General features: G+C 38.1%; 1 protein-coding gene across 2 annotated transcripts in view; it reads left to right on the plus strand.

The window, feature by feature from the left end:
• The window catches only part of LOC110033243, a 41,825-nt gene that overhangs the window by 16,824 nt on the left and 10,272 nt on the right, over nucleotides 1-14,729 (plus strand). Inside the window, exons 5-6 of one of the 2 annotated variants that reach the window (XM_020737161.1) lie at nucleotides 33-242; nucleotides 7,600-7,657. In XM_020737161.1, the coding sequence (XP_020592820.1) occupies nucleotides 33-242; nucleotides 7,600-7,657 (268 nt within the window). The remainder of the gene's footprint in view (nucleotides 1-32; nucleotides 243-7,599; nucleotides 7,658-14,729) is intronic. The other variant, XM_020737160.1, reaches the window with a different exon arrangement.

Genomic DNA, 14,729 nt, shown 5'->3' on the forward strand with positions numbered 1-14,729 from the left:
CAGTTGTAAAGAAAGCAAAATTGAGTCAGCAGGAGGCACCACCTACTGCAGTAGCAAAACCTTCTAGCAAGATTGTGAATATTTCTGTTAATGTAAATGCGTGGAATCCTCCAGATTATAAAGTATCCAGGAGCGGTAATGAGATTGAAAATCAAATGATAGACAATGGTGAACAAACTACCGTAAAATCGAATGCTTGGATCTTGAAGGATGGCACTAGCTCCATTCTTGGGAACGATAAGGTAAGCTAATCGCCATTTTTTTAAATATTTTTTCCATTAGTGCAAGTTTGCATGAAATCAGCTTGCTTCTATCTAATTATTCTGTTGTGCAAGAAATTTGTGGTTGTCATCGAATGATGCTGTGTTACTTTGAACTGGTATAAATTACTGATTTGGAATGAAGCTTTATTGTTACGTTCTTATTGGCTAATTTAAAGAATTTTTATTTCTAACTAAAGTGGGGCACACATTGTTTTCTTAAAATAGTTTTTTAGGTACACTGCACTAACATCTATTTCTATGCCAAACTGAAAATTAGAGCAAAGATTTTTTTTATTTTTTATTTTTTTTAAACAAGCAACTAAGCATTTAGCAAAATGAATGTGCCATTATTAAGGCATGCACTATGAGTTAAATGGTAAATTGAAAACATGTATTTTTATTTTTAAAATAGTCAACCTAATTAGGAATATTGGTATAAGCATTGAATTAAAAATGCTCTATCCCATATGAATATGATCATTGAGTTCAAAAATTGATTGAAATTTAGAATTAATAACAAGTAGAAAGTATAACATAACTCAATGCGGCGCATGCACAATGTTCTATCTTGAATTCACTTGCATTTTATTGTGGAAGAATTGGATTGGCTGAAGCTTGGAATAAGATGAGTGAAGTTTGGAGGGGAGGCTAGGGAGCATAGAGAGGGTGAAATTTTAAGAAGCTGGGGGGCTTGGAGCATATGCAAAGAAAATAAATTTTTTCATGATGATAATGAACTTATGAAGCGAGGGAGGTCCTATAATGATAAAGCAAGAAGTGAAATTTTGTATGGGTAGAGATAATGGAGGGGGGGAGGGGTGGGGAGGCAGAGGGTGAGGAGGGATAGAAGAGAAAGATACTTTGAGAGCATAGGATGGGAAAATGAAACTTACGATGATGAGAGGTAGGGGATGGAGGGTAGGGAGTACTTGGAAGCATAAAGAAGAAGAAATTTTTTATAATGAGAGAATGAATGCGATGAAGCATGGGGAATAGGTAGTGTGGGGCACAAGAAAGAAGAAAGGTTTTACATGGATGAGATATTGGAGGGGTGGCGGGAATAAGTGATGGTTTGAGTGCAGTGGTAAAGAAAATGAAATTTTTGTGTTGAGAAGGTAGTGGAGGGTAGGTTGTGGTGGGATGGGGGAATAGGTTTTTTCGGTTCCTGGGAACATATAGAAAGAAAACTAAATTTTACATTATGAACAATAGTGGAGGGTGAGAAGAGAGGGATTTGAGAACACAAGAACAAAAATGAAATTTTACATGAGACATAATGGAGGTGCTGAATGGGAGATTTTAAATGAGATGATTTTTAGTAATTATTTTTGCTTGTGATTTTAGAGTATATGAGTAGAGGTAGAGGTGGCAAACATTATTTTTGACCTAGATTTTGGTTAGGATGGCCTACAAATCCTTTGAGCTTGTTTTAAGATAAGTGTAATACATTGATAATTAATATTGCACTCATTTCAAAGGAAATTTGATGGGAACAAAACATGATTCCACATAGATTAGAGAAAAATAAAATATTTACTTCATCGGCACAAAACAAAACTATCCTTAATACATAAAGGATTGAGCTACAGTTTGAGAGCTAGACAATTCTTTCCCAAAATCCAACTCTTAGAGTTTAGGACAACAATCACATGCCCTAACCCTAATCATATCAAACTCTATTTATACCAAACCATAATAGCTAACAAATGACTAAATTGCTCTTTTAGTTTTGCACCTAAAATAGTTCTTCAAAATATTTGGTGGACTTAATGTGTGTTCAGGGGGACCACTTGATTCCGTGGAATAGGAGGTGGAAGGCGTTGTAGATGCTGGTTTAATGTCACTCCCCTCCTAATAAGACACTTTGTCCTCAAGTTGGAAGAGAGGAAACTGTTTCTAGATCAAGTCTTATGGCTTCCACGTAACGTCATACTCTGGTAACCTTTCGACGTAGAGAATAGTTTTAAACGATAAGCCACAATAGCAATGTTTTTAGTGATGTCATAAGGACCAAAGCAACATGGGGAGAGCTTCTCATTCTTGCATTTTGCTAATGTCATCTGCTGATGGGGTGGAAGTCTTAGATATTTTCTATCTCTTACCATAAATTGAACACCCTTTCGATGTCTGTTGGCTTATTTTTTCAAAAATTGTTGAGCTTTCAGTAAGTGCCTATTCAATTCAACTAACATTTTGTCCCCATCTTCTAAGTTCTGATTCACCATAAAAACAAGCGTAGAACTGTGTCATAATCCACCAAATCGGATGAATCACGTACTTACAAGATTTTAAATGGAGTTGTTTGAGAATCTGTAAGATACAAAGTGTTATACCAATACTCTACCTAAAGCAACCATTTAGCCCTTTGCTTAGGCGCGTCTGATACAAATAACGCAAGTAGGTCTCCATGCCCCTTTTAACAACTTTGGACTGTCCATCAGTCTGTGAATGGTATGCAACACTTCTCTTCACCACCCTCCTCCCCGAAATGGCTCTAGAATTTCCTATCCCTATCCAACATGATCGATTCTGGAATCTCATGCAAACAAAAATCTCTTGTATAAAGATACAAGGTAGAAACATCAGTGTTGGAATGACGTAGAGGGATAACCGATCCACCACCACCAAGATGATTGTAAATGCTTATGACCGATATAAACCTTCAATGAAATCCATCGTCACCTCTTCACATACATTGTCTGGCCATGCTAGGGGTTGTAAAACCATGTACTTGTGCTTTTGGCACATATCACACCTTAAGACCATGTCCACACCTTTTCTCGTTCCCACCCAATACAATTTTTCTCCTATCCTTTGGTATGCTTTGAGCACATCCGAATGTCCCTCAATAGCGCTGCCGTGAAAATCCTATAATTACTTCGATATGTGTCTTGAATTTTGGGATAATGCATAGCATCTCTGGTAAAACAATAGTTGGTCATTCTGTTTATTAACCGAGGTAGCTATTCTCGCTATTCAATAAATTCAATTCCTCATCCGTCTTAGGATCTCCCAATCTAAAATCAAAGGGACTGTTAATGCCAACGATTAAGGTTCCTCTATCCACCGTGATAAGACATCAACGACCTTATTCTCTAATCTCAAATGATACTGAATCTCAATGTCATGCCCCAACAACTTAGATAACCACCTCTGATATTTCTCAGTCATCATATGCTGTTCTAATAGAAATTTAAAGTTGTGTTGATGTGCTTACCGTAAAACGCTGCTCAAACAAATGAAATCTTCATTTTTGAATAGCAAGCATGGTCATAAGAGCTATTTCCGTCTGTTGGATTGCTGTTGAAATCTCTTCCAACTCTATATCACATGTCTCTTTCATGCTACGCATCTCGATTAAGAATCCTAATCCCGTGTATTGAAGTGCCCTAACCATAGTCTTGAGTATCAGTAAGGTCTTGCATAAATTAGGGTCTCCGCGAAGCACTACTTTCTTGTCTCTCTTCTGAAACTTCATTTCCAAGAGTTTCTAATTCATCTTAGTCTCCCCCAAGGATTGCAACAATTTCATACCTCCAACATTTCTCAGTTTGATTTCTCGATCTCGTTCTTCTACACCTGGGGGTAGCGATATGGGCGCACACTAATGGGAGAGACCCCCGACCTCAGGGTTTTCACATACTGCTGTTCCCTTTGAGGAGGCAATCTACATGGCAATTAGAAAATTTTGCAAATTGTTGTAATAGCTATTTCCTCTGTTGGATTGCCTTTGAAATATCTGGCAACTCTATATCACGTGTCTCTTTCATGCTATGCAACTTGATTAAGAATCCTAATCCCACATCATGAAGCGCCCTAACCATGGTCTTGCATAAATTAGGGTCTCTACGAAACACTACTCTCTTGTCTCCCTTCTTAAACTTTATTGTCAGGAGTTTTTAATTCATCTTAGTCTCCCCCAAGGACTGCAATCATTTCATACTTCCAACATCTCTCAAACCAATTTCTCGATCTCGTTCTTCAACACCTGAGGGAAGCAATATTGGATCACACTGATGGGAGAGGCCCCTGACCTCAGGGTTTTCGCATGCTTGTGTTCCCTTTGAGGAGGCAATCCGCGTGGCAATTGGAAACTTTTGCAAATTGTTGTAATAGCTATTTCTGTCTGTTGGATTGCCGTTGAAATCACTGTCAACTCTATATCACATGTCTCTTTCATGCTATGCAACTCGATTAAGAATCCTAATCTCGCATCCTGAAGTGCCTTAACCATGGTCTTGAGTATTGCCAATGTCTTGCATAAATTAAGGTCTCCGCGAAGCACTACTCTCTTCTTTCTCATGAAACTTCATTGTCAGGAGTTTCTAATTCCTTTTAGTTTTCCCTGAGTATTGCAACCATTTCATACTACATATAACATCAGTGTTCACTAAATTCAAGGGAAGAAAACTTCTATCACATAAATACTCTGCAATGTCATAATTAGCCCTTTACAAACTCCCCTGCTCATCTCCACATGTCCCGTTTTCATCGTTACTCCAAAGATTTCTGTGTCAACCATCTCAATTCCCACCAAAACCACTACTTCCCGCTCTCCTCTGTCCTCAAAGTTTCATAATGTGGTTTGGTGTGAACCCTGCCACACTAATTGAGCGGAGATGAAGTTGTGGTGGCCCTACTATCCACCAAAACCACTACTTCCCGCCCTCCTCTGTCCTCAAAGTTTCATAATGTGGTTTGGTGTGAACCCTGCCACCAAGTTAATTGAGACTTTTGTCACATCCAAGTGAGGCTATTTCTGTCCCCACAATCTCTATTTCTTCATCACCTACCTCCTCTTCACATACCGAGAGAACCTATAAGGCCCGATTTTTGCAATGGTGTTTTGGGGCAAACTTTATTTCACACCGAAAACATAATTTATTGGCTCACTTCTTTTGAATCTCTCTGTAAGTCGTTTGAAGGTCACTCCCGGACCCCAGTCGTGGTCCATTCTTCCCGACTTGTTGAGCCACACTTTGGAATGTCAATGTTTGAGCTTTTGGTGTCGTCATTGTTATGACACACCAACTATGCTGCTCCTATTAGTCCGTTTCAATGAATTTTCATCTTTAATTAATTGCACTAAGTTTTATGATTTTCTTTAATCGTCGTGGTTTTCCAGATGAAGTGCTACTCAAATCTCTGACTTCAAGCCCTTCATAAAATTTCTTTACATACAGATTCTGACATCTTTCTTAAACAACTGGATAACATCTCAAAGTTCTCCTTATAATCCATGACGAACTCTTCTTCGACTAATACAAAAAATTACTCGTGTAAACTTCCATCTCGAGTGGTTCTGAAATGCTTCGACAATCGGTCATTGAATTCTTCTCATACTCAAGTTTATTCGTGTTGTTATCTCCATTGATTCCACAATAGAGCATTCCCTTCTAAACATAAGGCTGAACCACCAACTTTTCTTTCTTTCGTTAGCCCGTTCATAACAATGTATCTCTCAACACAATAAACCCAACCATATATATCATCTTCTTCAAAGATCAACATTTTCAGCTTCCTTATGCGCGAGTTCTTCCATAAGTCTGGCTCGCCCATAATCAGCTAGTTCATCCCCATAGGCTCTTGAATCGGCTTCCGCCTTGAAGTTTGCCTTGGTTTCTTCAACAAAAGACACTTGTGCGGTTGGATGTAGCACTTGGCTATGGCCCAACTCACCATAGTTTCCTATTTTAGGCCAAAATCCTTTAAATCACTATTCTCTAGCGCTGAATCGAATACCGTCATCCGGTTATGTCTGTTGTTGTTCGCTTGAACTCTCCTGATGCCACGCAGTCCCTTGCTGCCAAATTTGACCTTCGCCCAACTCAAACGCCACCATCCCGTTCCGCCTGCCTTCACCACTCCAGCCCTCTTGATGCCCCTTGATCTCTTCCGGCTGTTGCCGCTCGAGTCCGCTCTAGACACCGTCGTTTGTTCTTGTGGTAGGCAGCGGGATGTTTGCCTGGAATTCTACAATCTTCTTTATCATTTCTTCCATTTTCATGAATTGCCCTTTTATGACCGAGAACACTCCATTCTTGATCTAATTTGACTCACCTCTCCCTTTAATTTCTCTTTCAAAAGCATTGACTTTTTTGGTCACCATTACTCCCAGGCACGACTTTGATACTAAATTGATAGGAACGTGATAGGACTCCTTGGTGATATGGACAAAATAAAATATTTTATTGCACCGGTACAAAACAATTCGATCTCAAATACATAAAGGATAGACCTATAATTCGAGAGGCAGGCAATTCTCTCCCATAATGTAACTCCTAGAATTCAAGAAAACAGTCACATACCCTAACCCTAATCATATTAAGCCCTATTTATACCCAACAATAATAACTAACAAATGGTTAAATTGCCCTTTTAGTCTTGTGCCTAATATAAGACTTCAAATTATTTGGTGGGCTCTGCGCGTGTTTAGTTGGACCACTTGACTCTATGGAGCACGAGGCGGAAGGCGCCATAGGTGCCATTCTAACAAAATCTGAGGCTTTGAGGCCCTTCATTTCCACTTTTTGGTCACAATATCCTGTTACTAAATTTTCAAATTGAATCCCAACTCAGTTCCCAACTATTGTGTGTCCAATTTTGGCCTAATTTACTTCATCCCCTAGATAAAATTGATCTAAAATGTCTCCTTATATACAAATTATATTACAAAATTGATCGTAGTTTAGGTCATTAACTATATAAAAGTTGACCTGAATTTAGTCTTACGAGACCATTTTGGATCAATTTGATGTGGACGCGGGACTAAATTGGATAATGCGGTATTATGGGGACTAAAATGCCCACATACGAATATGGAATTCAACCCTGAATTTTTTTGACACAAAACTCTAATGTCTCCCTAAAGAGACCCTAAAATCAGCATACAATACTTGAAGTTAAAGTCCATGATCGGTAATGTTGAAGAAATTCCAAATTCCCTCATCTAGTGTGGGTCATTTTTGAAACACGGATCCTTTTTAAACCTTGATGTCGTGCCTGTTTCGCCTTGAAATCTGCAGGAGAATGAGCTTCAGATTCCTTGATCTAGTTTGGCTCATTTTTTTGAAACTTGGATCTTTTTAAACCTGTATCCTGTATCTGTTTGGCCTTGAAATCTGAAGGGAAACGGGCATGATGTAGGCTTATTTTGTCATATTATCATGGATGAAAAAGATTGAAGATCCACCCCTCCTCTTCAGTTTATTCACTGTTAATGTGATAAAAGTATCTTCTATCTATATTAATCTTTCAAATCATAATATAGTTGTTCCAAAAACAATTTTAAGCACTTCTATATTGATTGATATAGTGAATTCATGATTGTAAGCAGGAAATGACACGCACAGACATTCAGAAAGAGTCCCAGAAGCCCCATGTATCGGCACCTGGTATGCTATTAACTTGAAACTTGAAATTCATATCTTGCAATAACACTCAATGGATTGCAAATTAATCTTTTGGTTTCTGATTGCTGAAATTGTTCTATTAATTTGGTTTCACCAACTACAAGCTTGAATTATGTTTTGACAAAAAATTGAAAATCTGTTGTATTATCAACCAATGAATTTATAGAGATATTTAGGAACAATTTGGTTAAATAAAGGGGAACTCTTCTAAGATCTAATCCTCCCAAATTAGAGATATTAACTATCTGTTTGGACATTCTACACACAACATATATATATACAGCTGTAATGCACATTTTCTTTCTATCTATTGAACTGTGAAATTTGTATAGTCTTATCTTACCATATATACTAATTCTAACACTTTCATGAGCTTGATTCGATTGTCTCCATTCTCATCCAATCCATCTGTTAACACATCCGCATGTTGATCCTTGTTTGAAACAAATGGGGTTAAATCAGTTTGCTGGCCAACTTCTTTATAAAATGTCTTGGTGTTGTTCTGTTCCGTAGTGTTATGTGCAATGTAATTGCTCACTTATTATCACAATGTAGCTTCATAAATCCTTTTCACAAAACCTTAAGAACATCCAAAGTTATTTTGAAATGTAAAAGCTCACTAACTCCTGATGCCATAGCCTTGAACTTGGTTTTTTCGCTTGATCTTGCAGCTACTTCTTGCCTTTTGCTCTCCATATCACCAGTTTATCGTCGAGTCATAGTCATTGGTACAAAGTAGATCTTTTTTCATTAATTTATCCAACATAATATGAGTATGTATATGCTTCAATTCATTGCATTTTCGAAATAAAATTCCTTCTCCTAGTGTACCATTTAAGTATTGTAGAATTTGATTTGATGCCTGAGATGCACTTCTGGGTTGTAAATCAACTTCCTATTTTTACCTCATAAGCTATATCTGATTTGGCATGAGAAATAGAAATTATTTCACTAACTAATATTTGATAGGATTCTCTATTTAGCATGATATCTTCTGTAGCTTCACAAAGCTTATGATTATGGTCAATGAGTTTCTCCATTGATTTACACCATAGTTTCCCCTTTTCAAATAATAAATCAAGCAAATTTGATGGTTTGGATTTAAGGGTCCCATGTCTAGAGTAAGCCATTTTAATGTCGTGGAAGCAATTTAATTTGCATGTTCTTCAATCTTAAATTATTGCAATAAATTTCTTTAAAATGTGTCCATTCCTTGCAAGTCATCCTCTATTACAACTGTATTATTCAAACTTATTGAGATGTAACTCCTCCTGAAGCAAAGTGTTTGACAAATGATGTGTGATTACTTTGATTTTGTTTGTAGTCCAAGGCTTTAATTATTCTAGCAAACCTGCCAGACCAAAGTGTTGTGAGATTGTTTTAAGAGAAAGTACTTCTCGATTTAACCATATTCTTCTCCTTCAAATCTCGAAGGAGCCATATAAATTTCATCATTAAGATCTTCATGCAAAGGATATTTTTTTATGCCAAATTATTGCAAATTCTAACAACGATTAGTTGCTAAATGTGATAAAATTCTTATAGTATTTATTTTTGCAATAGGAGTAAATATTTCATGATAATTTATCTTGTAGTTCCAAGTTATACCCTTTAGGTGCTAACCTTATATTGTTCAAGTAATCAAAATACCTTCTATTTTACATTGAGGATCTGTTTACACACCAATAGCTTTTTTCATTGAGTTAGTTCCAACAAGTTGTCTTTTTTTCTTGTCAAATGCATCTATTTCAACCTTTGGTCACTTTCTACTATTCACTTTCCAAAGCTTGATAATTTTTTGCTTCTAATACAATACAACAATAAGGTATCTATAGGCCGCTGATTACGCTTCTACTTCCTTTTGTCATGGCAATAGGAAATTACGATCATTAACAATTGTTGCATTACTTTCCTAATTTGTAGAATTAGGAGTTTACATCAATATTATTGGACAATAGGCTGGAACAGATCTTTACTTGAGTATACCTATAATGGGTTAGTAGCACTCTGAACCTATTTATCTTGAGCTTTTAGACTGGTTTTTCGGATCTAACTCATTTGATAATGGAATTTAAATGCATAATGACAAATCATTTTTATTTTGTGAGGATGAAAAATCAAGAAAAAAATCTCTATCTTTAATATAAGGATTGGGAAAACAATTCTCATTTTCAACAATTATTACAACTACATTGACGACTACTTTATTGAAGGATGGCAACACCTTTTATTTGTGGAAAAACATCTCACAAAAATGCATTTGTGCCCTTGCATAAAGTTTCTCATGATTGTTCATATGAATTTGAATACAGAAAACACACCTAAAGTGGTACCGGAACAAGGCAAAACTGAATGTATAGTTTTGAAAATTCCTGAACAAAGGAAAGCTGGGCCGAAAATCTCAAGGAAGAGAAAAAATGCATTAACTGTAAAGAAAGACTGATCACCATATGAGCTTTACTCCATGATACTAAATACACTTCTTAACCGGAAGGATATAGGAAAGGTTATTACAACCAATCAAAACTCCTCCCTTCTAACATACAAGACAGTTTATATAGGCAACCCCTAAACAAAAATGAAGAAACTATGAAAGAATACTTAACTACAAATATGACACTCTCCTTAAAACATAACAATTTCAGCTCCCACATCATTCTTCTAGAGCTGGCGGGATTCTTCATGACAAGTAGTTTCAGAATCGGCTTCGTAATGTGGAGTCAAGTTGACTATGTTTAATGCAATATAAATATTGTAGTCTCTGGGGAGATCAATTTGATAAGCATTGTCTTTAATACCCTTCACAATCCGAAAAGGCCCATCAACTTTGGCCTTGAGCTTCCCATATCTTCCCGGAGGAAAACACTTAGTCAAATCCATACTTTGTCTCATTCTTTGAAGGTGATCGTCTTTCCACGCTTGTTTGGTAATGATATTCTCACTAACTAATTTATGTAACTTTTGGATTTCTTGTAGTCGAACCTCAATGTCCGGGATCATCACCTTAATGGGAAAATCTAATGTAAGATCAATTGGTGATATAGGATTTCTCCCATAAACCACGTCAATGTATTTGGAAGTTTGACTGCAGATCCATATATAGGCAAACTATACTTGTAATAGATGAACATCCCATTGTGGAAGATTCTTCCCAAGATAACAACTAAGTAGGTTTCAAAGACTTCAATTAACAACTTCCGTTCGCCCATCTTTTTGTGGTTGGGAAGTAGAACTATATTGAAGTTTCCCAAATTTCCCCATAATGTCTTCCAAAAGTGGCTTAAAAATTTAACCTCGATCTGATGTGATGCTATGTGGAATGCCATGTAAATGAACCACCTCTTTGAAGTACAAATCGACAATGTGAGAGGTGCTTAAAGAAGTTTTGCATGGTACAAAGTAAGCCATCTTGGAAAATCTATCCACTACCATCATGATAGAATCCTTGTGTCGTTGAGTGCGTGGTAAACCTGCAACAAAATCCAAGCTAATATCCGTCCAAGGAAATTTAGGAACAAGCAAAGGAAGGTATGCACTTGAATTTTGAGTCCTTGTCTTGGCTAAAAGGAAATGTGACATCTATTCACATGACGGTCCACATCTTTAAGCATACAGAAGGCCAATATAGTTCACCTTGAAGAAGAGCTAGAGTCTTATCTCTTTCAAAATGGCCGGCTAGGCCACCGTCATGGCCTTCCACTAATACGGCTTCTCGAACAAAACACTTGGGAATCCACAAACAATTTTTGTTGAATAGGAAGTCATCTTTGATGTGGAAGGTTTTATAATTTCCAACGACACATTGATGTCATATTACTAAAAAATCTGGATCCTCGACATACATTCCCCGTATTAGTTCGAAACCCACAACTCTAGCTTGCAAAACTGATATAATAGCTTGTCGGCGGCTTAGAGCATCAACTATTTGATTAGAGAGTCTTAATTTGTGCTTGAGAGTACATTGAAAAACGAAAATATATTCACTCCATGCGGCGTGTCTTCCTTTCAATTATTTTTCATTTTGAAGATACTTAAGAGTTTTGATAGAATTCCTTATCATATGTTGAATATTTTCTTTTGGATTTGTTGTGATTTTCGCTAAACTAGGCTACGAGATGTCTTTGTTGACTAAGAATGACTCTAATACTGGTGCCAGATGTATCACATTTCACCTTGAACAAACAAAAAAAATATGGAAGCTTTAGAACTGAAGGAGCTAGGTACATAGGGCTTGTTTCAAGAGATCAAAGCTTAGTTGTGCTTGCTCGATCCAACAAAAAAATGGATTGATTCGAGCAATTTCGTTAGCGAGGCAGGGTTGGTACTGAGATTTTTGATGAGCCAATGAAAGAGGCCGAACTGTGGAATTGTCGGACTTCCATGAAGGAGCTAGGGTCTGGCCAGTCCCTTATAGCCTCAACTTTGTTGGAATCCACCTCTATTCTTTCTGTCAAGATCACAAATCCCAAGAAATTGATTCGACCAACCAGGAATTCACACCTTTTCTTATTAGAAAAAGGCTGTTGTGATCGTAGGACCTCAAAAACATTTTGTAAATGTTGCAAATGTTCAGATTTCTTAGAGCTATAAATCAAAATATTGCTGAGTAAATCACCATAATCCTTCCTGTAAAAGGTTGGAAAACTTGATTCATGAGGCACGTAAATATGCTGAGAGCGTTAGAAAGCTCGAATGACAACACCGTCCACTTGTAAAGCCCATCTCTTGTCTTGATCGCTGTTTTCCACTCATCTATATGTCAGATACGTATTTGGTGGTGCCCAGTTCGAAGATCTATTTTGGAGAAAACAACTGACCCTTTTAGTTGATCAAAAAGATCATCCAATCAAAAAATGTGAAACCTATATTTGAGTGATTTTTACAACCCGACTGTCAATGCTTATGCACTATGTCCAATCCTTCTTTGGAACCAAGAGAGTCGGAATCGCCCACGGGCTAGCACTACATCGCACCAAGCCTTTGGGGATCAGCTTATCCACTTGACATTGGATTTCATTGACTCTGTTACGTCTCAACCTAGTCCAAGGGCAAGTTTATCTTTTGTATGTTCAAGGATAATTTAGTCTTTTATTATTATTATTGTTGGGTATAAATAGACTTATTATGTTCAGGGTTAGGTTTTATGCATGAGATTGAGTTGTGAGTCTTAGGTTTAGGTTTTGGGTGAGATTTTCTGACTCTCAAATTGTAGGAATTGGGAGAGATCGCTTACCTCTCGAATCGTAGGTGTTTATCTTTGTTTTCTTTTCGAATTTTTTAATTTAGTGAAGAAATATTGTGTTTGCCCTAATTTTCTGAAAAATGTGCCGATTTTAGTTGGATCGTATCAATTTGGTTTCAGAGCACGATTTTGTGGGAGATCCCATGGAACCGATGCCGACGTGAGAAACAACTATTGTCGGTGTGAGAAATAGCTAAAAAGCGTCTACGGGATCCCTTCATGACTGAATCTCGCGATACATTTGCTGGTAGGGAGGCCACCAGAGGATCACAACACACTGAGAAGGCTTCTACGCTAAGGATCACCACGTACCGAGATTCAAAACTTCTTCATGACGGAACTCTGAGATACAGTCGCGCTCCAAGCTTATTGGGAAAGAGACGACGAGATCATAGTGGGTCAGAGTTGACTGTGAAACCTTTAGCTTTGATATCCAAACAGAGACCCGTAGCTCCCATATTTCACCGCCTCCTGCTTGCGTATAGCTGCGTGCAAGGAAAACAACCTAGAATCACGGCTTGTAGAGACCCTAAACTTCCTTTGATCTCTTTTTCCCACTCGACCCCTTAGTAGAGCTGCGATTTCAGTGCAAGGAAGGCTGCGATGGGATCACGTCTTTTGAAACCCCTGCCTTTCTCCTTCTGCTCCGTCCTTGAGATCTAGCCGCAGTTTTCCGCTCCGTCTTCGCGACACAACCACGATTATTGCTTGCTGGGAAGACAACAACGAGAATGCGACTAAGCAAGGATGGACTCGTGGCTTACAGAAGAAGGCAACGATAGGTTGGGAGCCGTCGTTAGCCCGCACTATTGTGACCGAACTTTGCGATACAGTCGTAATCAGAGCTTACAAGGAATGCCACGAAGAGATCTTATCGGGGCGGGATAGAAGGCTTGCGATTTGACAGTGATTCGAATTGCCTGAGAAACAAAAGGGATTCCGACTTACTCTCATCTGTGTCGCACTGAACTGCGTGAAATAGACTCGATCAAATCAGAACTGACGGGGAAGTCTGCGATAGAATCAGGCGTGTCCTAACTGTGATGCTAGAAGTCAATCATCAAATCCGGAATCAAGCAGGCACTAGTGATAGGAGATAATGACAGTGAAGAAAATAGACGATGTAGAGAAGAAATTGGAGGAAGAGGTGGGCAACTCAAATCGAGATGGAAGAAAGGTTCGTCACCATAAAAAATAGATTTTATTCCATATAGAGTTGAAGGGAAGATGGATTCGAGAGCATAAGGGAAATGCAAGATATGATGAAGAAGATAATGAAGTTTCACACAAAACAGCTTCACCCGCCACGGGGTCGAGAGATAATGTCGGGAACGAACTCCAACAACAACAACCAGATGGATTTTCATGACATGAGGGCAACGTCGCGACTTTAGGCGGAACGGGAGCTGTGGTATCGAGCAAAGAAACCCGGAGCGAACTCGAGCAACAACACAGTGAAGAAATAATACGACATTTGGATGACTTGGACAAATAAAAACAAGCAAGATCGAAGTTGACAGAGATGGAAGAGATAGAGGAGATCGAGTTGGCAGAGATTCTGGTGATCGGTAAGCCGCGAGATGAGCTGTTTGGGGCTGGGATATTCTTTAGATGCGGCCAAATGATATGCACAAGTCCACATTTCAAACTTCTGTGGGTCACTCTAAATTCTTGATTAAATGAAAAAATGGTGAGATAATGATATGCCAGGGCAGAAGCCACTGACTTGATCAAACAACAATCAAATTTTTTCCCACCTTGAGAATAATGTGTTTTTTTTTGTCGGGGGGGGGGGGGGGGGGGGGGGGGTGG

Source organism: Phalaenopsis equestris, unplaced genomic scaffold (assembly GCF_001263595.1).
Source record: "Phalaenopsis equestris unplaced genomic scaffold, ASM126359v1 Scaffold001116, whole genome shotgun sequence".
NCBI classification, from domain to species: Eukaryota; Viridiplantae; Streptophyta; class Magnoliopsida; order Asparagales; family Orchidaceae; genus Phalaenopsis; species Phalaenopsis equestris.